The sequence below is a fragment of the Eptatretus burgeri genome, chromosome 6 (genome assembly GCF_056783735.1).
Source record: "Eptatretus burgeri isolate ZD-2024b chromosome 6, Ebu_testis_v1, whole genome shotgun sequence".
Classification (NCBI taxonomy): domain Eukaryota; kingdom Metazoa; phylum Chordata; class Myxini; order Myxiniformes; family Myxinidae; genus Eptatretus; species Eptatretus burgeri.
This window is the reverse complement of record NC_140966.1, coordinates 31,689,010-31,716,509: the sequence shown is the minus strand read 5'-3', so window position 1 is coordinate 31,716,509 and position 27,500 is coordinate 31,689,010. Positions and strand designations below refer to the sequence as shown.

The window sequence follows — 27,500 nt, the reverse complement described above, 5'->3', positions numbered from 1 at the left end:
GATTTATATTCCCGGCGATCGGTCGGGCTGACTCGACTTGCGGCTCCGTCAGAGCGGTCGGTTCGCGGCCGACCACCGGCACCGTAACAATATATATGTATATGTATGTATATATATATATATATATATATATATATATATATATGTATATATGTATATATATATATATGTATATATACATATATATATATATATATATATATATATATATACATATATATATATATATATATATATTACAAGTCCATTAATAAACAAATGACAACAGTGTATGAGATTTGAACTTGAGTTCCCCCAACATCATGAACTATGTTCAAATGGTCATTCTAAAGAGGCCAGTGCATTTTGTTGTTAAAGTTATTCAGTGTTTTCCATTTGGTTGGTTGTTTTGACAATCATCATTGTGTTGTAGTTGATTGTCCAATGTGTCACGGCAGTGTGAATTACGCTGGTGTTGTTACTATTCCCAGATGTGCTGCCACTCTTGTGGAGTTAAATTTAAAATATATATATATATATATATATATATATATATATTTTTTAAATTACAATGAATTATAAAATTGTTACATTATACCTTTGGGTACAATTTATTTCCACAGAGTTTGTGCGATTTGAGGCAGCTTCTTCATGTGTAAGATCGGAAATGCAGGCAAAGGTTTTGAATGCATGCGAACCTGTTTGGAAGGCACTTTTGTTATTACACATTGGCGATGCTGCGTAATTGTTGTTCTGTCATGGCTTGGCATTGACAAAACAAGAAAATACATTGTTGCATTCACAAATGCACTGCAGCTTGTTTGGAGCGAAGGAGGGGTTGGAATGTGGGGGAGGGAGGTGGTGGTCGTGTTTGCATATTCCATCTGATTATTTATGAATCCGTTTGCTTTTCAACATCCATGTTTCTGTTTTTCAGAAACAGAGCTTCTCTACCTCCCTTTATTGTGGCAATATACTTTGAAAAAACAAACAAACAAACTTATTTCCTCCAATTTATGCGAACTCCATTGGGGTCATGATATCTATTTGTGGAGAATCAGATGAAAATCCACCACCTCTCCCTCACCCCCCCCAGCTCGCTTCCAGCCCAAACCGATCGTTCTGAAATTTTCAGAGATTAATGTCACCGACCCTGCGACGGCTCCCGCATTGATATTTTGTAAAATTTGGTTGACCAAAAAGGTCTACATAGGCCAATAGGTCAATTTGAGTCAAATTTTCTAAAATCATCAAATTTCATCCGATTCACTTGAAATTTGAACAGAATTGGCATATCATGTCAATTAATTTAACCACCTATTACTTTTGAGGTTACCTTAGGTCAAAAGTCAACATAGGCCATAAGGTTAACCCAAAATTGGCCAAATTTTTAAATTGTTTCTAAAATTGTCAATTTTCATCAGATGGACTTGAAATTTGAAGACCATTTGCACATCAGTTCACCAAATTCAACCACCTATTCATTTTAAGGTAATCATCGGTCTCAAGGTCAAAATAGTCCAAAAGGCCAATTTGGGCCAAACTTTCTAAAATCCTCAATTTTCATCTGATTCACTTGAAATTTGAAGAGCATTTTCATGTCAGGTCGTTTAATTCAACAAACAATTAATTTGAAGGTCAGAAGGTTGACACAGGCCTGATTTCTAAAATTGATAGAAAGGGCCAACGACTAAATATATCACTATATCTCAAAAAGTTGTGGACGAGTTGTGACAAAACAAGGTGGATGAGTTGAATAAGTGACAAGAACAAGCGGATTGGATTTTGGTTTGGATCCAGTCCGACAGTGGGACACAAAACGTGAACTGTTCCACCTGGCAGAGGTGTGCACTCTACTGAGTGCCATTGTACTTTGTACTGTTTTGCCAAGTTGTCACTCTATGAGTGATTTTTCGTTTGTTTGTTTGTTTGTTAGTTTGTGGAAAAATGTGCAAAAAAAGTCGCACAAGAAAAATCATGTATGAGGTGTTGTGGGACAAATGTCCTCTTCCTTTTCTAATTTGGATTGTAGAGTTGAAATCTTCCAGTGCTTTTCACCTCCATCAATAATGGTATGCTTAAAAATGACAAAAGATGCCATTTTTGAGTAAGCAATTCATTTCCTCTAATTGTAATTCTTCGATAACCTCGAATGTTTGTTTTCAGGCCGTTTTTACAGACCTGGAGATTCTTGCCGCCATATTTGCCTCTGCGATCCATGATGTTGACCACCCGGGCGTATCCAATCAATTCCTCATCAATACGAGTGAGTTGCTTATCTGCTTCCTTCTTGCTTTCCCTTTTATGGTGTATCTATGTTGTTGTGTTGTTGCACCATGAAACCATGCCTATCTGTGTGCCCATAAGATTCAGAACTGGCACTCATGTACAATGACGAGTCTGTGCTGGAGAACCATCACCTGGCTGTCGGCTTCAAACTCCTACAAGAGAAGAACTGTGATATATTCCGGAACATGTCGCGGAAGCAGTGGCTCTCTCTCCGCAAGATGGTCATCGAAATGGTGAGTGGTATGCACATGATACACCACAACGATCAAGGCAAAGATGACGCAACAGTGTTTGCTTCAACTTTATGCTCAACGTGCTCTTTGAGCGCAAAGTACAGCCTTTTACAGAAACTAATTGGTATTGCACCACAAATTTCCTGGTGTGTGCAGGGATGAAAATATTGTCAGTTTGGTTTGTAAGGTTTGGACTCCCAAAGCACGGAGGTTCCTCTCTTGCCGAGAGATTGACGTATGATATAGGAATTGTTATAGCAAACTAGAATATGGAAGAGCTGCACTTTGCATCCTCCCACAGTCCCACTTGCATTGTAACGAACGATACATAAACTCAATGTGGGTATTTTGATATTTCCGACAAAGGCCAATTTTTTATTTTTTTTACAAATGTTATGACGTGACAATTTTGCTAATCATTTGATTTCTCTTGTTTTTGCCTCTAAATTGGTTTCCTAATCTTCATGATTCCATGATTGTCAGCTGGGCCTTTTGAGGTTTCATTTGAATCGGCAATTTTGATCCTTTTATTGCATTGCATATGGAAAAAAAAAGATCCGAACTAGGTTTGGGGATTAAGTTAAAGAACATGTAAAAATAAATACATTGTGTCATGTTACATGTTCTTGACTAAAGCTTTGGGAATATACTTGATGTGGAAGTTTAAACCAGTTGTGCTGTCTGTCCAGGGCCGGATTTACCATGTGGGGGGCTGTGGGCACAATGATTTTAGGGGGCCCCCAAATTTGGAGATTAATCAACAACTTAAATTATAACTGCTTTTTCATCAACAACTGAACTTATATCTATAGATTTGGCAGATCCTGATCAGGAATGATTTGGCATAAGTGTTCACAAATTACAATTAAATCTGACAATATGACAAGATGGACGGATTGTTATTGATATGGCTGGTGACTTATCTATGAGCTGATGACTTATCTCTGAGCTCATTCTAAAATCAAATCACAAAAATGCTGTTGCTTAAAGAGTAAGAGATAGAGATGGACTAATATAAGAAAATAACAAATGACGCGCTGTCAGTAATCATACTGCGAACTTCGACTAAAAATCTTCTAACTTCTAAAAAACCCTCTGGGCAAGAGAAATCCGAAATGGTGATTAATAGCTGACTTCCAGCAACCGCAAATATAGGGCAGTGTCATCCACATCAATGAACATACACACGGTGCCTTAATCAATGGACAAGCTTCCTGCGCGACTTCGCGGCAGCGAACTCGGATATGATACTGTCAACCTGCATGGAATTGAGTATATCGGATTCGGTTGATATGATGGTCAGATTGACCAGTCTCTGCTGCCCCATCGTGGAGCGAAGATGGTTCTTGATAAGCTTGAGTTTCGAAAATGAGCTCTCCCCAGAGCAGTTCGACACCATCAGTGAGAGGTAAATCCGAAGCAGCACTTCCACGTTTGAGAAAGTACCGGTGAGTTTTCGCTCGATGAGAAAACTGTACATCTCGAGTTCAGTACGACCCGAGTCTGGCTCTAACTCCTTCATCATGGCTTGGAACTGAATCATTTCTTCTGTGAGGTCGGGTGATAGATCTTCCCGATACAGCTCGACGAGCTTCGAGCATGACTCTCGAATCTGCTCCACTTCGAGTTGAACAAGAGCACGCAGGAATCCAAATTTGTCGCTCATCTCGCTGTCAGCGTTTGTACAATTTTCCAACTGCGACAGCAGTACGTCGATCACTGCAACGTATCCACTGATGCGAAAGGACTCCTTGCTATCTAGTTCTACTTCTGGAGTGTGTCCATAGTCCGAGGGAGCGAGGCAGACATTACGCTTTAATCTACGCGATCCGCGAGCGAATTCCTCCGTACCTGAGCGCTCCACTCCGTCAACAACGAAAGTATCAAACTGATCGCGTAATGACTGCACGAAGCTCGCCAGTGACTTGAGGAGCTGCACAGCTGTGTTGAGATCGTTAGCTTGCGACTGAAGGATTTTACTCCTATGATCAAATCTACCAAGGACAGTAGACCAGAAACCAGCATAGAACCCTATCTCGAGCGTGCACATCGTTTGGTGAAGTATCTCGGCGGTGTTTCTAGTTTTACTATTCAGTTGTTCATCGTTTGCGATTTCATCAAGGACATCCATGATTTCGCTGTAACCATCAGAATGCATCAGAATGAGCCGACCAGCGAGTGTCGCTGAGGCGCTTTGGTACTTGCAGACCTTTGGCTTTCAGGGCATCAAATAATCTGGCGTAGCGCAACGTGGAAGCTGTAAAAAAGACATACACTTGTTCCACGAATTCAAAGAATGCTGCTGCAGGTCTACAGCATCCCACTGCCGACTGACCGACTTAGTTCAGTGAGTGCGTCACGCATGGCCACGAATATTACGAGAGGGTTCTCCTGTTTGATCATTCCCTGCATCCCATTGTATCGGCCACTCATATTGGATGCGTTATCGTAAGATTGTCCTCGGCAGTTATGGATGTCCAATCCAGTGGCTTTCAAAAAATCCAGTGATGCCGTCGCTTGCTGGAGTCCAGTTTGTCCTGTGTTGCTCAGAAAGGTCATGAAACGCTCCACTGGAGCCTCGTTCTCGATGTCATGTATCGTAGAATAACTGTGAGCTGGTCGATGTGGCTTATGTCAGGAGTAGAATCGACTGACACAGAGAAGTATTTTGCCTCTTTCACATGAGCGACGATGTTATCCAGAACAGATTTTCTGATGACTGAGACTAACTCTTCACATGTCGTAGATGATAAGTAGTTGGTGTGGCCACTACGTTGGTTGGCATATTTCTGAATGTGCTGCGCCAAAAATGGGTCGTATTCCGCAAGTCTTCTTCTTCTTCTTCTTTCGGCTGCTCCCTTTAGGGGTCGCCACAGCGGATCATCCGTATGATCCGTATAGTGATTTGGCATATGTTTTACGCCGGATGCCCTTCCTGACGCAACCCTGGTTGCCTCTTACGACACAGGGATATGGTACACCTATTTTAACCAGGGTATACACCAGCCCAGTAGGTCGTATTCCGCAAGTAATTCCATTAAACCAAGGTAGTTACCATTCGTCCGTGACCCAACAATTTCATCTGATACACAGAATGCTAGACCACGCTCAGCGAGAAACGATATCGCGCTCACACTTCGTTTCAGCACCTCCCTCCAACAGGACGCAATGTCACTCGCCTGTTGATGAGTTCAGTGTCCACACGACCTGAGGATGTTGCTCTGTCTGACAAGCAGATGATATTCGCACAATGTACATGCGAACGCTCGTGCACCTCGATAGAACGACTGGCATGCTTCCAATAATTGAATCCTTCTCTGCCCAGGGCAGTCGCGCCTCCAAAGAGCTTGCAAGCGATGCAGTACAGTTTGCCGGTTGATGTGGAGAAGCAAATCCAGGACCTTTTCACGGACTCTCCGTTTTGTCGTCTACGGTAAAAAAAAGATTCTTGGAGCAGCAGCGTTTCCCACCTTCAATGAACTGTATGGATGAATCAAAGGGACCAGTCGAATTATGCAGGGGTTCCAAATCTCGTGATGCCCAGTAGTCGATCATCTCTGACGACGGTCGCTCAGGAGGCCAACATCCAATGTCATTGGCAAAGCCAGGTCCATGATCAGTCAGTATATCTCGCACTTCTTCATCTGATGCATGTTCTTCATCAGTGGAACCTTCCGAGATGTTTGGGCGAATCTTGACGTGGGGGTTGCGTTGCCAAATCCGCTTGTTCCATCTCTGTTGGTGTTCCAGCCTCTGTCATGGATGAATCGCCTGTTTGTGCAGGAGTGAAAAACTGAGATTTTCTGGGTCTTGTCGACGACGGCCTTGTGTCTTTCATCTTTTTCCTTGGAACGTTTCCGCTTTTGAGCACCACAGTCATATGTCCGTGGAGCCCTGGATTTGTGCCTGTCGTCACCGAAGCCGCTCATTGTGGTTTCTGCAGCTGGGAGGTACCGAGTAACCGAGATATTGTCAAAGTGCACGTGGGACGTACCACAATCACGAACAACAAGTATGTTTCACACACCTGGAACATAGAAGGCCACACCGTGTTACTGTGCTGTGCGCATCAGTAAGCAGGGTAATGACAGCATTCCCTTCCAGCCGCAGTTTCAGTGTGTACAATACTACCCCTGCCGGCCGTGTGCTGTGCTGGCCTGGCCTAGTTTTACCACATCGACTTTCACCTTTTCACCTCTCCTCCGGCTGGACCTCTGTGTTCCGTCTGTGCTTGCTGAGCTCTGGCGGGCAGTGTCGTAGTTTGTTGGTCACGCTCAACTATCTGAAGCATCGATGATCGATCCAAAAAAAGATCCGAATGCGGGCCCCCAATGCCCAAGGCTTGCCCCGGGAATTTTTGACCACGTTGGATCCGTTCTGTGGACCGTGGAAGAAACGGCTTGAAAAGGACCCTCACAATGCTGGACAATTTTGAAAAGATATCCTTACAAAGAGTTTACAATCTTCATTTACCGACAAAAAAACTTTAGAAGCACGTTTTCAAGGGATTTTCAAAATGTCATTGAAATTGTGGGGGGGGGGCTCTAAATGTGGGGGGCCCCAGGGTCATGGCCCCACCTGGCCACCCCTAAATCTGGTGGTGTCTGTATATAGTTTTGGGATGTTAAGGATCTTGTGGTGTGGTACCCTGGATAAATTCCATTCTTACACATGAAATGGGTGATGTAGTTTAATTACATCGGAATTTGTATATCATGTTGGTTTAATCTCATGATAAGAATGTGGCTAAGTAGTTCAGATGCAATGAGTACAAAGATAATGGCATGTGGATAAGGTAAAGTTGTCAAGATGGACCAAATGGCCTCTTCCTGTGTATAACCTCAGTTGTTTTCACCCAAAAAAAAATTGCATCCATTTGTTTATGTATTGGGTGGAAAGAGAGGTTAGTTTGAGAGGGATTGAGGAATTGAAGGAAGGAAGATAAATAAAGGGGGGTAAATGAGTGTTTGAATGTTGGGAGAAAGGTGTTTGAAGGACATATGAGTAAGGGAAGAGGCTTGTATGAGGCATCCAGTGTGCAAATTGATGACACCCCAACCCCCAAACCAACCTGTATGAGACATCCAGTGTGGAGCAAATCATATCTTCCACACATAAATATTGTTGTGGTTGACCAAATTCGCAAACCACCATTCAGGTCCCTTAGGTGAGATATCTCGGTAAGTATATGTGTAGTTAGGCCCAAACCCGTGGTCTAGAGGGAATAAATGTCATTTATGCGTGCTGCGACTCTTCAGGATAGCCGTTTTTCTTTTACTATCTTTATTTTGGACCAACCGCCATTATTACCACCACCAACCACGTCTCAACAGTCATCACAACATCAACCACCCACCACAACGCCGCTTCACCACAACAGCCACGACCTTTACCGTCACACCTCGCAACCGTCGCATCGCCACCGTTCTTGCGCCGCTTGTGGGTACCGGTATTGGACTCGTGCAGGGCGCGCGCCGAACAGCGTGTACAAAACCACGGACTTTCCGCAGAAAAACGGATCAAAAACGACTCACGCCCACTTTTGTTCCGTCCAATCGGTGAGCGAGGGGCGATTTGGCCCCGCCTCCAGGGCGTTGGAGGGCGGTCGCTATATGCAAATTCATGGATCAAAAAGCATTCACGCCCACTTTTTCTCGGGCCAATGGGGAGCGAGGTGAAAGGTCGAAGGCAGGGGGTCAAAGGCGAAGCCACGGGCCTTATATAAGCGACCGCGTTCGTCAGTCAAGTCAGTTAAGACTTCGCAGCCGGTGGAGTTGGGAAGAAGAAGCAGGTGGTGTGCGTTGGAAGGAGTGCAGTTGGGAGTTCGCGGAGTCGGAGTGAAGAGGACGGAGCTGTGGAGAGGCGGCAGCGGCGAAGGCAGACGAGGGGGTGCTCGCGTCAGTGCCGGGAGCTGCACACCAGAGAGGCCGACGGCGCGACCTGGTCAAGGTGGAGACGCTCGCCGCGGGACCCGAGACAGGGTTATATCCTCCTTTCCCCGAGCATCAGCAACCCCCCTCCTGTTTCCCCCCCGCGCTGAGATAGTGCGACAAAAGGGGGCCCCCTTCCCACCCCCTACCCGACACTGTCCGCGAGGCCCGCGGAGTTGAGGCACCACCGCCGCTCCGCGTCTCATCACCAGACGGGTAGGCCCGACACGGTCTCGGCCCCAGGCCCGCCTACCCCCTCATCCTGGAGGGTGGTTCTCTTTTCTTTTGCTTTGGGAATATGTGTTGTCGGCGCCGTCTGTGAAGTAAAATTGTATAAGTGTTGCCGTGTGCTCGCGTAGTCGGTATTAGATCTGCATTGTCGCATTTGCTGTTTGTCTTCTTCTTTTCTATGTGCTTTTGGTGGAATTGTATATGTGCTTTCCGTTCATCGCGAATAAATGTGCTTATTATTGAACTGTTTTCCCGCTTCGCTTCGTCATTTCTTTCATTGAATCCCCATCTTGCTTCACGTAAAGGGTTGGTCGTGGGCTAAGACGCCCGATAATTAATCGAACCGTCGAGGCCGACGATAACACCGCTCGGTTATCCCGATAGTACGGAACGGGTCGCTTAAGTGGCCCGTGTCCGAAGTCGACCTGCGGCGAGGTGCGATCGCCCGGTCTACCCTCCGTGTGGGTACTTAGGTAGGTCGAATTTGGCGAGCAACCCTATCCCACGCGGGGGCCGATTGGCTCGATCGCGGTGAGACCGAAAGGTCCACCCGTGACTGGTTCCCGGCGTTAGTCCGAGAGGGTCACGACTGGATTGTCCGTCCGGTGGGTGACGTGCCGCGATTCGAGTTACGTGGCCGTCAGCACGCCGGCGGGCGCGAATCCGTAACAATATCAATGTATGTATGTCTGTCTGTCTGTCTGTCCATCTGTCTCTTCCACAACTCAAAACCATGAACCCCAGCAACCCCAAACTTTGCATGCATACTAAGGGAACTCCAAGGAAGTGCAAGAGCGAAAATTAGATGTTTGTGTTGATTATAACACCCCTTTTGATGATAATTAATGGCGTTATTTACTTATATCCTGAATCAAAGCTCATCCTTGGTCACCTCGCTGTCCCTCACTGAGGCCTTAATTTGCCATTGTTTTTGGCCGAGTCAACAGTGCCTTGACTTGGAACAGGCCGCAACGGTTTCTTTTCGATGAAGTTCATCAATTAATTATTTTATTTATTTTATTACTTTCCTCACTCATATTATCGAATGCCTGTTCACCATAGATACAAATCGCCGGATACATTGCAATGCTTATAAATGCCCGGAGATGCCAGAGTTTATGCCTTTATTTTATTTCTGCACATGCCATAACCTCGATAATCCCCTTAATCTCAGACGAACTTCAAAATGTAAACTTCTTACTTCACTTCAGCAGTAGTTCTGACGGCTCCAAAAAAAGTGTTTATTTGTCCAATTCAGGCATCTCCAGGTGCATGGTGTTTATATGACTGATCAGCGATTGCTAATCATTTGCCAACCAGTTCCTTATCAACCATTTCATCGGAGTGCTTGCTTGAGTGCTTAAGCCACTTGGTGAGCACTATACAAGCTGCTTGGTTTTTTGTTTCTGAACCATGGCCTCACACAGCAAAAGTACTCGCACTATCACTGAATATATCACTCGACGTGAACAAAGTTCAGACTCTACTCACTTGCGTTTGGCCTCACATTATCGTGTAGTCTCTCGGACAGTGGCTTGCTCGCTGAAAATGTGCAATTTTATTTTGACACTTCCCCTTTTTGTATGATCTTCTTTCATTATATGACGTGTCACTTCGACATAAATGCATACATAAAAATTAAACATTTCGTTTTTTTAAGTTTCTTCAACCATTTAATTGGAGTGCCTTCTTAGAGTGCGATTCAAACTTTGGACTCTCCAAGAGTTCCACAGCGTGGTCTCCGGAGTTAAGGCCCAGTCACACCTTGACGTTTTAGCCAGCATCGTCGGCGATGCGTGCAACGAGCTATGCCTAAGTTAGACTATCGTTGGGCATAGGTTGTGAACGCCGATAACAGGCTAAGCATTCGTTGGTATAAGTTATCTATAAGACAACGAAACGTTATTATGTGTCCGTTACTAAAGGGGCTGTCACACCTTGACGATTTAGCCAGCGTATGCCGATTTATGAAAAATTTGTCTAAAACGCTGGCACACGTCGAATACGTTATGGGTACGTTATGTGTACGTTAAGAGCACGCTGAAAAACACTGCCATACATTGTAGTACGCTGGCTTTCATCGTTGTACTTTGCGGTTGTCCTCAAATTTTAACATGCTTGAAATTTTATGACTTATGCCGGCGTATGACTCACAAGTTCTGCTACGCTGGCCATAAGTTGTAGGCATGATATGCGATCATTGACACACGTCGACACACTTGTAAGTTGTAAGTTAATCATAAGTCGAAACTTGTAAGTTATTACTTGTAAGTTAATCATAAGTCGAAACACATTGAGGTAATGTTTAGCGTACCCGAAACTTATTTCTAACCTATGAGTAACGTGTTGGAGGCACATTACGCGATCGTTGACACACGTCGACGCACGTTACTTATGAGTTACTCATAAGTTGAAACACGTCAAGGTAATGGTTAGCGTCAGTGTTCCAGACTCCCTGGTTTTTTTTTCTTTAGTATGACGGTGATGTTGACACTTCGATTTCTAGTGTGGTTATGATTTAAATCATTGAGCGGCAGCCTATTAATAATATTATCTTATAACCACACTAGAAATTGAAGTGTCAACAATCACCGTCATACCGAAGAAAAAAAATAAAAAAAAAAGCAGGGAGTCTGGAACACTGCCGCTAAACATTACCTCGACTTGTTTCGACTTATGAGTAACTTACAAGTAACGTGTGTCGACGTGTGCCAACGATCGCATATCGTGCATACAACTTATTTCCATCGCATGCGGAACGTGTGAGGCATACGGCAAGTACGTCGTAAAATGTTTTACACGTTTAAAATTTCAAGACGTACTCCACTTAATACGACGTATGATAGCGTACTTTAACGTTCCATTCACGTATACCAAACTTACCCATACCGTATTCGACGTGCGCCAGCGTTTTAGACGCATTTTTCAGAGTTCGGCATACGCTGGCAAGATCACCAAGGTGTGACTGCGATGTTGACACTTCCATTTCTCCGGCGGTTATGATTTGAATCATTGTGCGGCAGCCTTTTAATAGGCTACGCCACGTGATCGTCAGTGATACGTGCAGCGCGCTATGCATGTTAGACTATCGTTGGGCATAGGTTGTGAACGCCGATAACAGGCTAAGCATTCGTTGGTATAAGTTATCTATAAGACAACGAAACGTTATTATGTGTCCATTACTAAAGGGGCTGTCACACCTTGACGATTTAGCCAGCGTATGCCGATTTATGAAAAATTTGTCTAAAATGCTGGCACACGTCGAATACGTTATGGGTACGTTATGTGTACGTTAGGTGCACGCTGAAAAACACTACCATAGGTCGTATTACGCTGGTTTAAAACGTTGTACTTTTGGTTGTCCAAAAAATTTTGCATGCTTGAAATTTTACGATGTACTCGGCGTTTGGCTCACGCTCCGCTATGCTGGCCATAAGTTGTAGGCACGTTATGCGATCGTTGACACACGTTAATTGTATGTTACTCATAAGTCGAAACACGTAGAGGTAACATTCGCGTCCCCGAAACTTATTTCTAACCTATGAGTAACGTTTTGTAAGCACGCTACACGAACGTTGTTCACACTTCGCAACACGCTACTTGAAAGTTCCTCATACGTCGAAACACATCAAAGTAATGTTTAGGGTACCCGTTACTTATTTATAACCTATGAATAATGTGCTTGGGAATTATTATGCTCTGCATACGCTCGACTATCGTTGGGCATAGGTTGTGGACGACTAAAACACGATAAACAATCTTTGGTCTCACTTATCTATAAGTTATCGAAGCGTTCTATGTTCATTACTAGTACGTTATGCATTTGTCAAAGTCGTTTTTAATACTTTAAAAAGTAAAACAAAGAAATATTTCATCGTGGGAATAAGGAAAAAAAAATAGCTGAAAAGAATATCGAACAATGGTGCAAAGTAGTCTCCTATTCGTGGACGACAAGAGGATCCATCATCACCCAACCCTCCCCATCACGCTCACATACTACTACTGACAAAGACATACTACTACTACCAATGCTACTACTACAACTACTATTACTATTACTACTGTCACGCACACCAACAACTACTAATAGTATGACTACTACTGATACTACTGGCATTGACATCAACTCAACATGGAGTCTGGAACAATGACGGGTTCCTCTTGTGAAGCCCATTTGTATATACCAATTTCCCTAAACGCTGCCAAATCGCCATTACACGGTAGATGTAAGTGAGAAACACGTTCAGTAAGTGCTGTGGTCGTCCGGAAGACGTCAATCTAATTCGTCTACATATGACAATGTGTGTTTTAGATACGTTACAAATAGGTTCATAGCATGTTGCTCAAAGGATAGAAGCACGTTATACTTAGGTTCAAAGCATGCTACACATAGGTTAAACGCACGTTACTCATAGGTTCATAGCACGCTAGTCATTGGTTCAAGGCAAGTTACAAATAGGTTCAATGCACGTTACTCATAGGTTTCAAGCACGTTAAACATAGGTTCAGAGCATGCTACTCATAGGTTAAAAGGACGTTACCCATTGGTTGAAAATTAGGTTGCGGGTATGTTAAATATTACCTTGACGTGTTTCGACTTATGAGTAACCTACAAGTAACGTGTCTCCGTCGTGTGTAAACGATCGCGGAGCGTGCCAGGAACATATGACAACGCATGCGGAACGTGTTAGCCATACACCGAGTACATCATAAAATTTTCAGCATGCTTGAAATTTCACGACGTATTACACGAACCACGTAATATGCCAGCGTACTTCTTTATTTTCCAGCCTACTCTTAACGTTTCCACAACTTACCTATACCGTATTTGACGTGCGCCTAGCGTTTTAGACACATTTTTCATAGGCCGGCATACGCTGGCAAAATCGTCAAGGTGTGACTGCGATGTTGACACTTCAAATTCTCAGGTGGTGACGATTTAAATCGGCGTCCGGCAGGTTCTTAACAGGCTACTCCACGAGTTCGCCGGCGATACGTGCAGCGCGTTATGCGAAAGTTAAACTATCGTTGGGCATAGGTAGTGAACGCCGACAACAGGCGAAGCATTCGTTGGCAAAAGTTATGAATAACACAACGAAACGTTCTGTGCCCGTTACTAATATGTTATGCATACGACCAACACGTATGAATACGCGCAAAACTTAAAAAAGATCAAAATTTCAGCGTACGCCAACGTTTTACATACATTTTGATACGTTGCCATTGCTGGTTAAAACGTCAAGGTGTGACTGGGCCTTAAGATGGCAAAATAAATTAGATGATTCCAATAAGAAATTTTTTTTTCAGTTTTTACAAAGAAATGAATCACCACATCATGGCAGGATAGCCAATAGGTATGCAAGCTTGCCCTAAGCTGTCGAGCATCGGTTCAAATTCCGACCCAGCTACAAACTGTCATCACGATGTTTCACAGGCAGTGTGATTCATCAATGTGTGTGCCATCACGAGGATGGAGGTTGAACTGGACATCACACTTAACTGAATCATCACTCTCCCCTCTCCCCTCTCCTCACTCTTCCTTCCTCTCTCACCCCTCTACCTCTCTTACCTCTCTCCATCTCTGTCCTACCCCTCTCCATCTCTGTCTCACCCCTCTCCATCTCTGTCTCACCCCTCTCCATCTCTGTCTCACCCCTCTCCATCTCTGTCTCACCCCTCTCCATCTCTGTCTCACTCCACTCCATCTCTGTCTCACCCCCTCTCCATTTCTGTCTCCCCCTCTCCATCTCTGTCTCCCCCTCTCCATCTCTGTCTCCCCCTCTCCATCTCTGTCTCACCCCTCTCCATCTCTGTCTCACCCCTCTCCATCTCTGTCTCACCCCTCTCCATCTCTGTCTCACCCCTCTCCATCTCTGTCTTGCCCCTCTCCATCTCTGTCTTGCCCCCTCTCCATCTCTGTCTTGCCCCCTCTCCATCTCTGTCTCCCCCTCTCCATCTCTGTCTCCCCTTCTCCATCTCTGTCTCCCCCTTCTCCATCTCTGTCTCCCCCTTCTCCATCTCTGTCTCCCCCTTCTCCATCTCTGTCTCCCCCTTCTCCATCTCTGTCTCCCCCCTCTCCATCTCTGTCTCGCCCCTCTCCATCTCTGTCTCGCCCCTCTCCATCTCTGTCTCGCCCCTCTCCATCTCTGTCTCGCCCCTCTCCTACTCTGTCTCGCCCATCTCCATCTCTGTCTCGCCCCTCTCCATCTCTGGCTCGCCCCTCTCCATCTCTGTCTCGCCCCTCTCCATCTCTGTCTCGCCCCTCTCTCCATCTCTGTCTCGCCCTCTCTCCATCTCTGTCTCGCCCCCTCTCTCCATCTCTGTCTCGCCCCCTCTCCATCTCTGTCTCGCTCCCTCTCCATCTCTGTCTCGCCCCCCTCTCCATCTCTGTCTCGCCCCCTCTCCATCTCTGTCTCGCCCCCCTCTCCATCTCTGTCTCGCCCCCTCTCCATCTCTGTCTCGCTCCCTCTCCATCTCTGTCTCGCCCCCTCTCCATCTCTGTCTCGCCCCCCTCTCCATCTCTGTCTCGCCCCCTCTCCATCTCTGTCTCGCCTCCCTCTCCATCTCTGTCTCGCCTCCCTCTCCATCTCTGTCTCGCCTCCCTCTCCATCTCTGTCTCGCCTCGATCTCCATCTCTGTCTCGCCCATCTCCATCTCTGTCTCGCCCCTCTCCATCTCTGTCTCGCCCCCTCTCCATCTCTGTCTCGCCCCTCTCCATCTCTGTCTCGCCCCCTCTCCATCTCTGTCTCGCCCCCTCTCCATCTCTGTCTCGCCCCCCTCTCCATCTCTGTCTTGCCCCCCTCTCCCTTTCTCTCGCCCCCTCTCCCTTTCTCTTGCCCTCCTTTTCCTTTCTCTCACCCCCTCTCCCTTTCTCTCTCCCACCTCTCCCTTTCTCTCGCCCCCCTCTCCCTTTCTCTCGCCCCCTCTCCCTTTCTCTCTCCCCCTCTCCCTTTCTCTCGGCCCCTCTCCCTTTCTCTTGCCCCCCTTTTCCTTTCTCTCACCCCCTCTCCCTTTCTCTCTCACACCTCTCCCTTTCTCTCTCACACCTCTCCATTTCTCTCGCCCACCTCTCCTTTCTCTCGCCCACCTCTCCTTTCTCTGCCCCCCCTCTCCCTTTCTCTCGCCCCCTCTCCCTTTCTCTCGCCCCCTCTCCCTTTCTATCGCCCCCTCTCCCTTTCTCTCACCCCCTCTCCCTTTCTCTCGCCCCCTCTCCCTTTCTCTCGCCCCCTCTCCCTTTCTCTCGCCCCCCTCTCCCTTTCTCTCGCCCCCTCTCCCTTTCTCTCACCCCCTCTCCCTTTCTCGTGCCCCCTTTCTCCCTCTCTCACCCCCCATCTCCCTCACCCCATCTCCCTTTCTCTCTCACCCCCATTTCCCTTTCTCCCTCGCCCCCTCTCCCTTTCTCTCGCCCCCTTTCCCTTTCTCTCTCCCCCTCTCCCTTTCTCTCGCCCCCTCCCCCTTTCTCTCTCACCCCTCTCCCTTTCTCGTGCCCCCTTTCTCCCTCTCTCTCACCCCCATCTCCCTCACCGCATCTCCCTTTCTCTCTCACCCCCATCCCCCTTTCTCTCTCGCCCCCTCTCCCTTTCTCTTGCCCCCCTTTCCTTTCTCTCACCCCCTCTCCCTTTCTCTCTCACACCTCTCCCTTTCTCTCTCACACCTCTCCCTTTCTCTCGCCCACCTCTCCTTTCTCTCGCCCACCTCTCCTTTCTCTCGCCCCTCTCCCTTTCTCTCGCCCCCCTCTCTCCCTTTCTCTCGCCCCCTTCTCCCTTTCTATCGCCCCCTCTCCCTTTCTCTCGCCCCCTCTCCCTTTCTCTCGCCCCTCTCCCTTTCTCTCGCCCCTCTCCCTTTCTCTCGCCCCCTCTCCCTTTCTCTCGCCCCCTCTCCCTTTCTCTCGCCCCCTCTCCCTTTCTCTCGCCCCCTCTCCCTTTCTCTCTCCCCCTCTCCCTTTCTCTCGGCCCCTCTCCCTTTCTCTTGCCCCCTTTTCCTTTCTCTCACCCCCTCTCCCTTTCTCTCTCACACCTCTCCCTTTCTCTCTCACACCTCTCCATTTCTCTCGCCCACCTCTCCTTTCTCTCGCCCACCTCTCCTTTCTCTCGCCCCCCTCTCCCTTTCTCTCGCCCCCCTCTCCCTTTCTCTCGCCCCCTCTCCCTTTCTATCGCCCCCCTCTCCTTTCTATCACCCCTCTCCCTTTCTCTCACCCCTCTCCCTTTCTCTCGCCCCCCTCTCCCTTTCTCTCGCCCCCCTCTCTCCCTTTCTCTCGCCCCCTCTCCCTTTCTCTCGCCCCCTCTCCCTTTCTCTCGCCCCCTCTCCCTTTCTCTCACCCACTCTCCCTTTCTCGTGCCCCCTTTCTCCCTCTCTCACCCCCATCTCCCTCACCCCATCTCCCTTTCTCTCTCACCCCCATTTCCCTTTCTCCCTCGCCCCCCTCTCCCTTTCTCTCGCCCCCTTTCCCTTTCTCTCTCCCCCTCTCCCTTTCTCTCGCCCCTCCCCTTTCTCTCTCACCCCCTCTCCCTTTCTCGTGCCCCCTTTCTCCCTCTCTCTCACCCCCATCTCCCTCACCGCATCTCCCTTTCTCTCTCACCCCCATCCCCCTTTCTCTCTCGCCCCCTCTCCCTTTCTCTTGCCCCCCTTTTCCTTTCTCTCACCCCCTCTCCTTTCTCTCTCACACCTCTCCCTTTCTCTCTCACACCTCTCCCTTTCTCTCGCCCACCTCTCCTTTCTCTCGCCCACCTCTCCTTTCTCTCGCCCCCTTTCCCTTTCTCTCGCCCCCTTTCCCTTTCTCTCGCCCCCTTTCCCTTTCTCTCTCACCCCATCTCCCTTTCTCTCTCACCCCATCTCCCTTTCTCTCTCACCCCATCTCCCTTTCTCTCTCACCCCATATCCCTTTCTCTCTCACCCCATCTCGCTCTCTCTCTCACCCCATCTCCCTTTCTCTCACCCCATCTCCCTCTCTCTCACCCCATCTCCCTTTCTCTCTCACCCCCATCTCCTTTTCTCTCTCGACCCCCCTCTCCCTCTCTCTCGCCCCCCTCTCCCTCTCTCTCTCGCCCCCCTCTCCCTCTCTCTCGCCCCCTCTCCCTTTCTCTCTCCCCCTCTCTCCCTTTCTCTCTCCTCCTCTCCCTTTCTCTCGCCCCCTCTCCCTTTCTCTCTCACCCCATATCCCTCTCTCTCTCACCCCATCTCCCTCTCTCTCTCACCCCATCTCCCTCTCTCTCTCACCCCATCTCCCTCTCTCTCACCCCATCTCCCTTTCTCTCTCACCCCATCTCCTTCTCCTCTCCCCCCTTTGTGTCGTTTTTGGCCCTGTCTCTCAGGTGAAGAATCGCTTTTAAAATTAGATAATTCTCCTATCTGTATCCGGATCTGGATCTTCACTAAAATCTAATCAAATCGTCCTTGTCACACACCTAACCTGTCCACCAAGTTGCATCCAAATTGTCCACAACTTTTTAAGACATCCTGTTCACAGACAGAAATAGACAGACAGAGAGAGGTGAATACATAACCTTCGTCCACCTTTGGTGGTGGAGCTAATAAACAGATGGTCCTTCTTGTCATTACATCCCATATTTGTCAGCCACAATATTTGCATAAATATGAAAGTAATTCCTTGTGAAAAGGTTTTCAAAATTTTTTTTTCTACTCAAAAGCTCTTCCGCGAGCTTGGACTATGTATACAAAAAGTGCAGTTATTCTGTGGAATAGTTAGTTGTGAAGGGCGGTAGAGGGAAGGACAGTTGACCAGTCCAAAAGAGAATTAGACAGTTTGCAGAAAGTACAAGTATGAGTTCCGGTAACTCCAGGAGTTGTGTTGTTTTTGGAGTGAAATCGAGTCTTTACCAATATTATAGGTTTGGGCCTGACAGGTGAGCCCCAACCATGTTGTTTACACCTTTCCAAACTGTGAGCCAAACACAAAGGACATGAACATTTTGGGGATTGAAAGCAAATGTCGCAAGAACAAAATGCTTGAAACGCTTCATCAAGTTAATTTGTCATCATCAGGTCCTTGCCACAGACATGTCAAAGCACATGAGCCTCCTGGCCAACCTGAAGACAATGGTGGAGACAAAGAAGGTGACCAGTTCTGGCGTCCTGCTTCTTGACAATTACACGGACCGGATGCAGGCAAGAAATGGTTGCATTGCTACAGCAAGCCTCACCTCTTCATTTGCTTTTCGTGTGAATCCCGGATTCGTCATCTATTGAATTTGAGGCAATGTCATCATTTTTACAAGGGGTGACAAGACATTGGGGCCGCCCTGGACATTGCAATGAATGATGCTTCTGCTCGGAATCTGTAACTGTTTGAATATTTGTGGAAAACATCTACATTGTGCAAATGCGTATTCTAGCCTTTTTGCGATTGACCTTGGATCTGGCTTGTCCATAAATGTTTGGGGGTAGCCCATCAGCTACACAGACGGCAGTGAAGCACAAGTTGATTCAGCAAGGTTGCAACCAATGTGAAAATTTAATAAGACAAGTCTTTGACTGATTTTATTGAAGAAAAATGTTGACTTTTTTTTGTTTTTGTTTTTATATTAAAACATTATGGGTAAGATTCTGGTCTGACAATGAGAAAATACCCCTACCCCCCCCCCTCCCAACCAACAGGTGCTGCAGAACATGGTCCACTGTGCAGACCTGAGTAACCCGACCAAAACGCTGGAGCTCTATCGAGAGTGGACGAAGCGGATCATGGAAGAATTCTGTCAACAGGGGGATCGGGAGCGTGAATGCGGCATGGAGATAAGTGCCATGTGCGATCGGCACAGCGCCTCTGTTGAGAAGTCACAGGTACAAAACCGAAACGAATGGATGTTTTAATAATTTGTATGCAAAATGTGGGCTCATGGAAAGTGGAGTGAAGGTGCAACAATGCAACAAACTAACAGCTGGAATGTGGAGCAGTATATGCAGTCAGCAGGTCAGGGAAACCTGAAAGTTAGGGAGTAGGGTAAATGGGGTAGAAAAAAATGACAGATCGGGGTGGGAGATGACATTGAGGTGTGTTGCTCCCACAACTTAAAGCCCCAAAGGGAAGAGTTGGTTCAGGAAGGTGATTCCACAGATGGAAGAAAACAGTGGTAAGTGTTTAGTTGGAATTTTAAGCCTGGTGTTGGCTTAGTGGTTATGGTGGTGGCTTGGGATCCTCGGGTCCTGAGTTCAAGCCCTGTTGGCTGCTAAATTAAAACACACCAGGAGGTTGACTCAGCCTGTCATCCTTCCGAGGTTGGCAAAATGAGCACCAGTGTACTGGTAAGGGGGACACTGCATCAGCGGCATAGCCGCGTCCCAACCAATGATGCAACCAGCAGCCACAGGCTCCACTCGATAGAGAGTTGGAATTTTGGGAGTTTAACCAGGAGGGGTTACCATAAGAACGTGTGTGTTCTGGAGATTATGGGGAGAGTTGAAGGACTGGCAGAACAGAGCAAGACCAGATGAAAGCTCGTTAAAAACAAAAAAAAACAAAAACAGGGAGCCCACCAACCTATCTGTGATGTGAATGGAACACGCCAAGTGCTTCTGTTAGAATTGCTGAAAAAAGGTTTCTCAAGCCTGTGTGGCTGACTGATACTGTCGTTAGCAATTAATGAGGTAGCTGGACACTTCCTTTGGTGGTTCTGTCTCTTTCACAGACTACAACTTTGGTGGAAGTTGCCTTTTCGTTTTAAATAATGAATTATTTCTTGGCTCCGATTTAAAATCCTCGTAAACTGTGTAATGTACGCTAAAATATGGTTGACAGGTAGCTGGTGAGGGTATCACTGCCGACCGACCCGAATATGCACTGACAAACTCGTGCTTTGGATATTAAAGTCAACTTGGTGTCCTTCAGGTAGACTGTGGAGTATGAGTTATCAATTTGGGGATGGGAAAGGGGGCTACTAGTTGCCAGATTACCGAGTATTCTGGGTGTTGGCTTCATGGTTGTGGTGGTGGACTTGGGATCCGAGGGTCCTGAGTTCAAATTCCACCTACCATTGAATGAATACCAGGTGGGGTTGACTCAGCCTGTCATCCTTCCGAGGTCGGCAAAATGAGTGCCAGCTTGCTGGTATACTGTGTCGGAGTGGCGACCCATCCAGGATTGTGCCCAATAGCCCAGGAGACTGCTTAGGCAGCACCAACGCTCTGCACAGAGTATGGTCCCAATGAATGGATTCCCGAGTGACATTATTTCCCCAGACTACTGAGTGATTAAGATTAGGAAAGATGTTATTTGAATATTTGGGACTACCACGAAGATCTGCACCTGCGTTGGCTCCACCCGGGCCTGTGCCCAAGGCTTCAGTGCCACCGCGGTGGCCCTCATACTTTTTGCGGCATAGCACGCAGGGCATTGACCATGCGCAACGGCGATGCATGACATGCGAAGGGTCGGTACATCGCCTGCGACAGCCGGGTATCGGCCCGACACTCGCGCTATCTATTTTCAGTGCCAGTTGATTTGACAGGTGAGTCATTACACACTCTTTAACGGATTCAGACTTCCATAGCCAGCATACCGCATCTGCCATTCATTGCACAGGTGCAAGTGGATTTTGGGCTCATGAGAGACATGTCAGACACCTCCTCAGGAGGCTCAGCACCCCCAGAAGATGTTGTTGTGATTGTTAACCCCATTCAAATGGAAGTGTGCTTCATCACTGAACTTCAAGGAATTGATCCAATTTGGGTACCTTTCCATTCGGTCACTCAACCAAGCAAACATTTATACTCAGCTTGCCAAGTCATTCAGAGTTGGTTTATGCCTTACAGATATGATGAAGGGGTAGAGCTTGAGTTCAGAAGTAAGAAAGCGCCACGCAGATGAGGCCGAGATCATGATCAAGACGGTGAATTACTTTATGACTTGGAATACAAGACTCACTCCACAATGGTGGTTATTACAAAATAAACCTTCAATTATCCAATCGGCAGAGCAGGAAGCAGACTCGGATGGAAGAAAACGTTATCCCCGATTAATCCTCAAATCTACGTGGGATACAGCAAATCCTCTCACACAATTCGGCAACAGGAGTTGTGTTGTGTCGGTACAGTCTGCGAATCGTGCAGTAGCTGAAGTCAAAGAATGAAGGAAGGTTGCACGGTTTGCTTTTAAAGGCTTTACGGTGTAAAGTTCAGCGGAAGACTTCGTTATGAATGAGGAATCGAGAAGTGGGTGAACGATGCCGAGTTGAAGAAGAATATTTGGACCTGATCGTATTGCTATGGAACGGAATCCCGTAAAAAGAAGAAAAAAGAAATATGTCTGCGTAAACCTTCAGTGTGGTGTGAGCAGCTCCATTCCTGATTGCTTACATGACGACCAATCTCGGTGTGCGATAGCAACACATGACTGTACCCTCAGGTCGATATTTGAGGCATTCATGACAAACGAGATGTGATTGTATCACATATTGCTTGCATTGTATACCCATATGTGCTTGGTGTTGTCTTAATGGTAAGGGTGGTGGGCTTAGGATCCTAGGATCCTGAGTTCAAATCCCCCTCCGCTGTTGAATTAATACCAGGTGGGGGTTGACTCTGCCCGTCATCCTTTTGAGGTCGGCAAAATGAGGGCTAGCTTGCTTGGTATACTGTGTCGGAGTGGTGACCTGTCCAGGATTGTGTCCAATAGTCAAGGAGACTACTTAGGCAGCACCAAAGCTCTGCACAGAGTATGGTCTTCATGGATCGATGATATATCCATGTTTTCCTCTCTCTCTCTCTCTCTCTCTCTCTCTCCATAATTATTTCTGATACCGTATGTTCTCAGATGGGAATCTCAGATTGACCAACCCATTGACCAAAAATTGTGCTCAGCACACACGGGTTGCAGGAAGCATCCAGCCTCTTACTTTTTATGCATTTCCACCTCAGCACCGCTCTATTCCAGTCGTGCTTGGTGTGGGAGGGAGTAGGTCGGGGGTGCTTGAGAAGAGTTCTTTGTCCCGAAGCACATCATACACAGCCATTCGAAGTCTGGTGCTGCCAGGGAAATATTCCTTCATGTCAAACTACGCTGTGTTTTTATCATTGACCAAGGTTTTGTTTCAAATTCGCAATTGCTTCACACAAGACCGTGCACCAATCCAAGAGCTGTGAATGCTTCATCCAAATCCGAAATATATTTGGTACTTTTGCATTTTTGACCCAAATAGCATTATCGGTGGCATCTGCCAGCAGTATGAATGGAAGTCGAAATTAAATGCTACTGTGCCTGCATTTGGTTATGTACAGACCATAATGTGAATTGCAAATACGCTTATTGTGACTGGATTGGGGAAAGGAGGGAGGTGGAAGAAAGGAATGAGGAAAATGTCGATGGGAGGAATCTGTGGAGGTAAAAAAAAAAAGACCATTTTACTTATGTAATAAGTGGATTGCCCCAAACGCACGTTTGTGGCGTGTACGTGTATACATGCATATTTGGACAAAACTTTGGTTGTAAAGAGTTGATGCCTATTCAAACACCACAGGTTGGTTTCATTGACTACATTGTGCATCCTCTGTGGGAGACATGGGCAGACCTGGTGCATCCAGATGCCCAGGACATCCTTGACACTTTGGAGGACAACCGCGATTGGTACCAGAGCATGATCCCAGAGAGTCCATCCTCACTGACCGAATGCTGGACTGACAGTGGAGCTGACTCCCAGCAGCCTTGTGCTGAAACTCTGACCCCATCCTGCCTGACAAGATATCTGTCAGGATGGTCTGCTCCAAATGCCCCCCTTGGACCCAACGGTGAACGCTTCCAGTTTGAGCTAACCCTTGAGGAAGAGGATGGAGAAGGTGATGATGAAGTAAGGGAAGGTGTCGGTGACACGGATGAACCGGCAGAGGCTCAGAATGAGGGTGTGAGACCCGAGGATGAGGGTTTAAAAGACGGAAGTGCAGTGGCCGGAACGTAGTGCATCAAAGTCTTCAGGTCTGCGGTTACTGCTAACCCGTTCCTGTCTCACTGAAAATGTGTGGCACAATCTTAACGCGGGGAGATCCTGCTGGGAGCATGACAATTGGAGAAAATATTTTATCGGATGGATTTGGGATTCTTGGGGTTACTCGAGTGAAGAAATGCCAATGGAGTAGGTCTCCACCCACCATCCTTCCCTCTCCTTCTTTTGTTCCTTCAAGCAGGCAGATCGCGAAAACTTAATGGAACACCAGGCTGTGTGTGTTCCCCCCCTCCCCCCCCCACCTCATATCAACAGTTTTAATATTTTTTACAATAATTTTGTTGAACTGTTGTAACCGATTGAAAGCAAAAGCCTGTACATCCGCTCTCACATGCAGAAGCTTCTTGCACACAGCAGCCATTTTTGTTTGGTTTTCCTTCCTCCCCTTTATTTTTGTATATCCTGCGAGCACTTGCTTTTTATAATTTTTGTAAATTGTGTACAGAGAGGTTCGGGCCTTCCGCAAGCCTCGTAACGAGGAGTACCAATCAAGTTGCTGTTTCCACGTAATTACCATTCACCTCGTTTGTAAATTTGTAATTTCCGCATTGCAGCTTTTGGACGATTTTGCACGCTGTGATGGCTTTTAATCCAAGCATATTGTTCGCTTTCTACGTCTGCCTTTGTCTCGAAGCGTCCACTTTGCCTCAAACAGGCCGGCGCTGACGTAAACTGATTTTCAGAACTGTCGCCTTGCATGTTGTTTACATGCTTATAGACCATGAACATGAAGGCTCGGCTTGAAGGCCTTGGAGACCGCAGTGTCGATTGTGCCTATGCGTATATTGTCTAAATAGGGTAACATGGAGCTCAAGCTGAACCAATCGTTATTCTGCCACTTGATATTGAAAATAATGTGTGAAAATGAAGAATAAATGTGACAGGAGCAGCAGATTTAGAGAAATACCTGTTTACCTTGCACTGTTTTTTGTAACCGACTTATGTAAACAGTGTTTTACTAAAAACGTTTTCCTTCAACTCGTCACTAGTACCTCGAATTTTGCTGTTGCCATCATGGCCATCAGGGATGGCTGGTCGACGGGCACAAAATGGCCACGACCACCCCCAACCGCATTGCTAACAATTTAACACTTACTGAACAGTTAACTTTAAATGTGAAAGTGCACCATCGTTATACAGTTACAAGTCAAGTTAGGGTTTCATTAACCATTGTATTCTGCGATGGAATTGACATGATCTCACACATCGGTGATACTTTGTGTGGAACCGTTTAATAAGCAATAAAAATTAACCCAAACTACCCCCTCCTCCACCGCCGGTGGGTGAAGGAGCTTGGACGTGTATTGCACACCACGAAGTTAAAGGTAATTTGATGAAATGATGTAAATGCAGGAATTGACGCTGGGGTTCCATCTGTCAGCGACACATATAGTGGAGAAACGACCATTGCGCCTGGGACTCTTGTAGCATAATGTGGTCTTTCGGAACAAACTTGGGGGGTCTGTGAAAGGCGGAAGCATTTTGCTTCCCCTCCCTTCTTCCCCCCCCCCCCCATGAAAATTTTAAATGTTGACCTACTGAAATATGATAACTTTAAACAAAATGCCTCGTTTGGTATGTTGTAACCCTGTAAAATATCAAGAATTTAAATGATGTTATGCTTTTTCCAAAAAGTTTTTTTTTATTTTCTCAGTCAGACTGCATTTTGTGACGATTATTAGGGTTTCACATTATTATTATGAATCGGTTGGAATGATTTCTCGGCACTTTGTGGGCATTGTAGACGCAAGTCAGAGGTCGAGGCAATTTTGGAAAACGCAAACTTCACACGCAGCTGTCAGCCAGCCATGGCTTAGCTAAAAATGTATTACAAAGACAAGACCATGACTGTCCGTCGAGCTATTCCCTTCTCTCCTTTATTGGACACTGTAGTTCATGGAATGTTTTCAAATGGTTTTGTTTCAAAGCATTGACTTGGATAATCCTCATGCAATGATGCTTGTACATATGGCGTGTTATTCTGTATTCAGTCGAACCTAATTATATAGATAGGTTTAACATAAGCCAAACTATTAGTGATTCGTTAAAATAAAATATAAATGCACCACTTTTCTTTTTTAACATTACTTTTGTGTAACAAGAACCAAATATTTTTACGTTTTTTTTTTAATTATTATTATTTTTCTTTGGAGCGATCATCTCACGTCATTATTGTGGTCCTGATGGTTTTTCAGTCTCTGTTAATTGTTCACATCTCTCTTGCTTATATTGCCACAAAAAACATTGAAGATTACCCCCCACCCAACCCCACCCATGTGAGAATGAGAATACATGGACAACACACAAATAGTGATACAAAAAGATAGTGTTTGTTCATCTTTAATGTGCCATTTAATATTGTGACCTCATATTTGTCCACAAAATGTCTGTTTACAGTTTTCTATTTATTGTCTGAAAGTGTTGTATACAATGAGAGATAGATGAATAGACAGAGGATCTTTTACATGCATTGTGGGGGCTGACGCATATGGAACATGCTCTGTTTATTGTAACCTCATCTACAATTTGAATGTCCACAAATAAAGCAATAAAATATGCACAAAAACATATTGATTTTGTATCTGTCTTTGGTTGTGAAGCTTATTCTTGATCTCTCAAAATTTCCAAGGATATCACTTTGGCTTTTGTGCAAAGGTGCCCTCAACGCAGGCCAGGGAGCTGGCGAAGGTGGTGAGAAAGATATTTGAGTAGTGGAGGTTTGATATGCGGCAATGCCTTGCGTCTCGACTCGGCGCTGTGCAGTGCCCGGGAGTGCTGCTTCCCCTTCCCGTCTCGCTCCTGCTTTTGAAGCTGCCAAAGAAAATAAAAGATGAGTATGTGATCAAAGAGCTCAGCATTTGAAGCAGAGGAAGATTTCTGCAAATGGCATGCTGAAGATTCTGACCAATCTGCACCAGTAGAACCAACCATTAATATCACCTACAGATGTATTTCACCCAAATTAGCCTGGTCTTTGTGTGATGCCTCATCATAATGTGGGCTTTTCATTGAACCAAATGTGCTTGGCAATAACTTGGATCTTATTTACTTTAAATTCCCAACAACAGGATCTGCCTCAAAACCAACAGGGCGAGTTGGGTTTCTTTAAGGTATGCACATTCCCCTCGGACGGTTTCACTCCGAACCCAGCTAATAAGACAGTCAGCCTGGTGTTTCACATGCAGGACGAGACATCAATATGCATCTCTCTCTCACTCTCACCTCTCACCCCCCTCTCTCTGTGTCTCACTCTCACCCTTCTTTCTCTCACCTCTCTCTCTTGCTCTCACCCCTCTCTCAATCTGAGAGAGGGATGAGAGAGAGAGAGAGAGAGAGAGAGAGAGAGAGAGAGAGAGAGAGAGAGAGAGAGAGAGAGAGAGTGGCAGAGGGGTGAGCGAGAGGGTGAGCGAGAGAGTGGCAGAGGGGTGAGCGAGAGGGTGAGCGAGAGAGTGGCAGAGAGGCGAGAGGGGTGAGGGGTGGTGAGCGAGAGGGGGGGTGAGTGAGCGAGAGGGGGTGAGCGAGAGGGGAGGTGAGCGAGAGAGCGAGAGTGAGCGAGAGAGCGAGAGGTGAGCGAGAGAGCGAGAGGGGGGTGAGCGAGAGAGCGAGAGGGGGGTGAGCGAGAGAGCGAGCGAGAGGGGGGGGGGTGAGCGAGAGAGCGAGAGGGGGTGAGCGAGAGAGCGAGAGGGGGGGGGTGAGCGAGAGAGCGAGAGGGAGGGTGAGCGAGAGAGCGAGAGGGGGGTGAGCGAGAGAGCGAGAGGGGGGTGAGCGAGAGAGCGAGAGGGGGTGAGCGAGAGAGCGAGAGGGGGGTGAGCGAGAGAGCGAGAGGGGGGTGAGCGAGAGAGCGAGAGGGGGTGAGCGAGAGAGCGAGATGGGGGTGAGCGAGAGAGCGA

The 27,500-nt window shown here is 46.7% G+C and overlaps 1 protein-coding gene across 1 annotated transcript in view; it reads left to right on the top strand.

Annotated features, from left to right (window-relative positions):
* The window catches only part of LOC147024498 (3',5'-cyclic-AMP phosphodiesterase 4C-like), a 209,782-nt gene extending 183,602 nt beyond the window's left edge, over positions 1-26,180 (top strand). Inside the window, exons 12-16 of the mRNA XM_085884489.1 lie at positions 2,146-2,245; positions 2,347-2,501; positions 18,665-18,787; positions 19,277-19,459; positions 23,131-26,180. Of these exons, the coding sequence (XP_085740615.1) occupies positions 2,146-2,245; positions 2,347-2,501; positions 18,665-18,787; positions 19,277-19,459; positions 23,131-23,565 (996 nt within the window). The 3' untranslated portion in view covers positions 23,566-26,180. The remainder of the gene's footprint in view (positions 1-2,145; positions 2,246-2,346; positions 2,502-18,664; positions 18,788-19,276; positions 19,460-23,130) is intronic.
* The last annotated feature ends 1,320 nt before the right edge of the window (positions 26,181-27,500 follow it).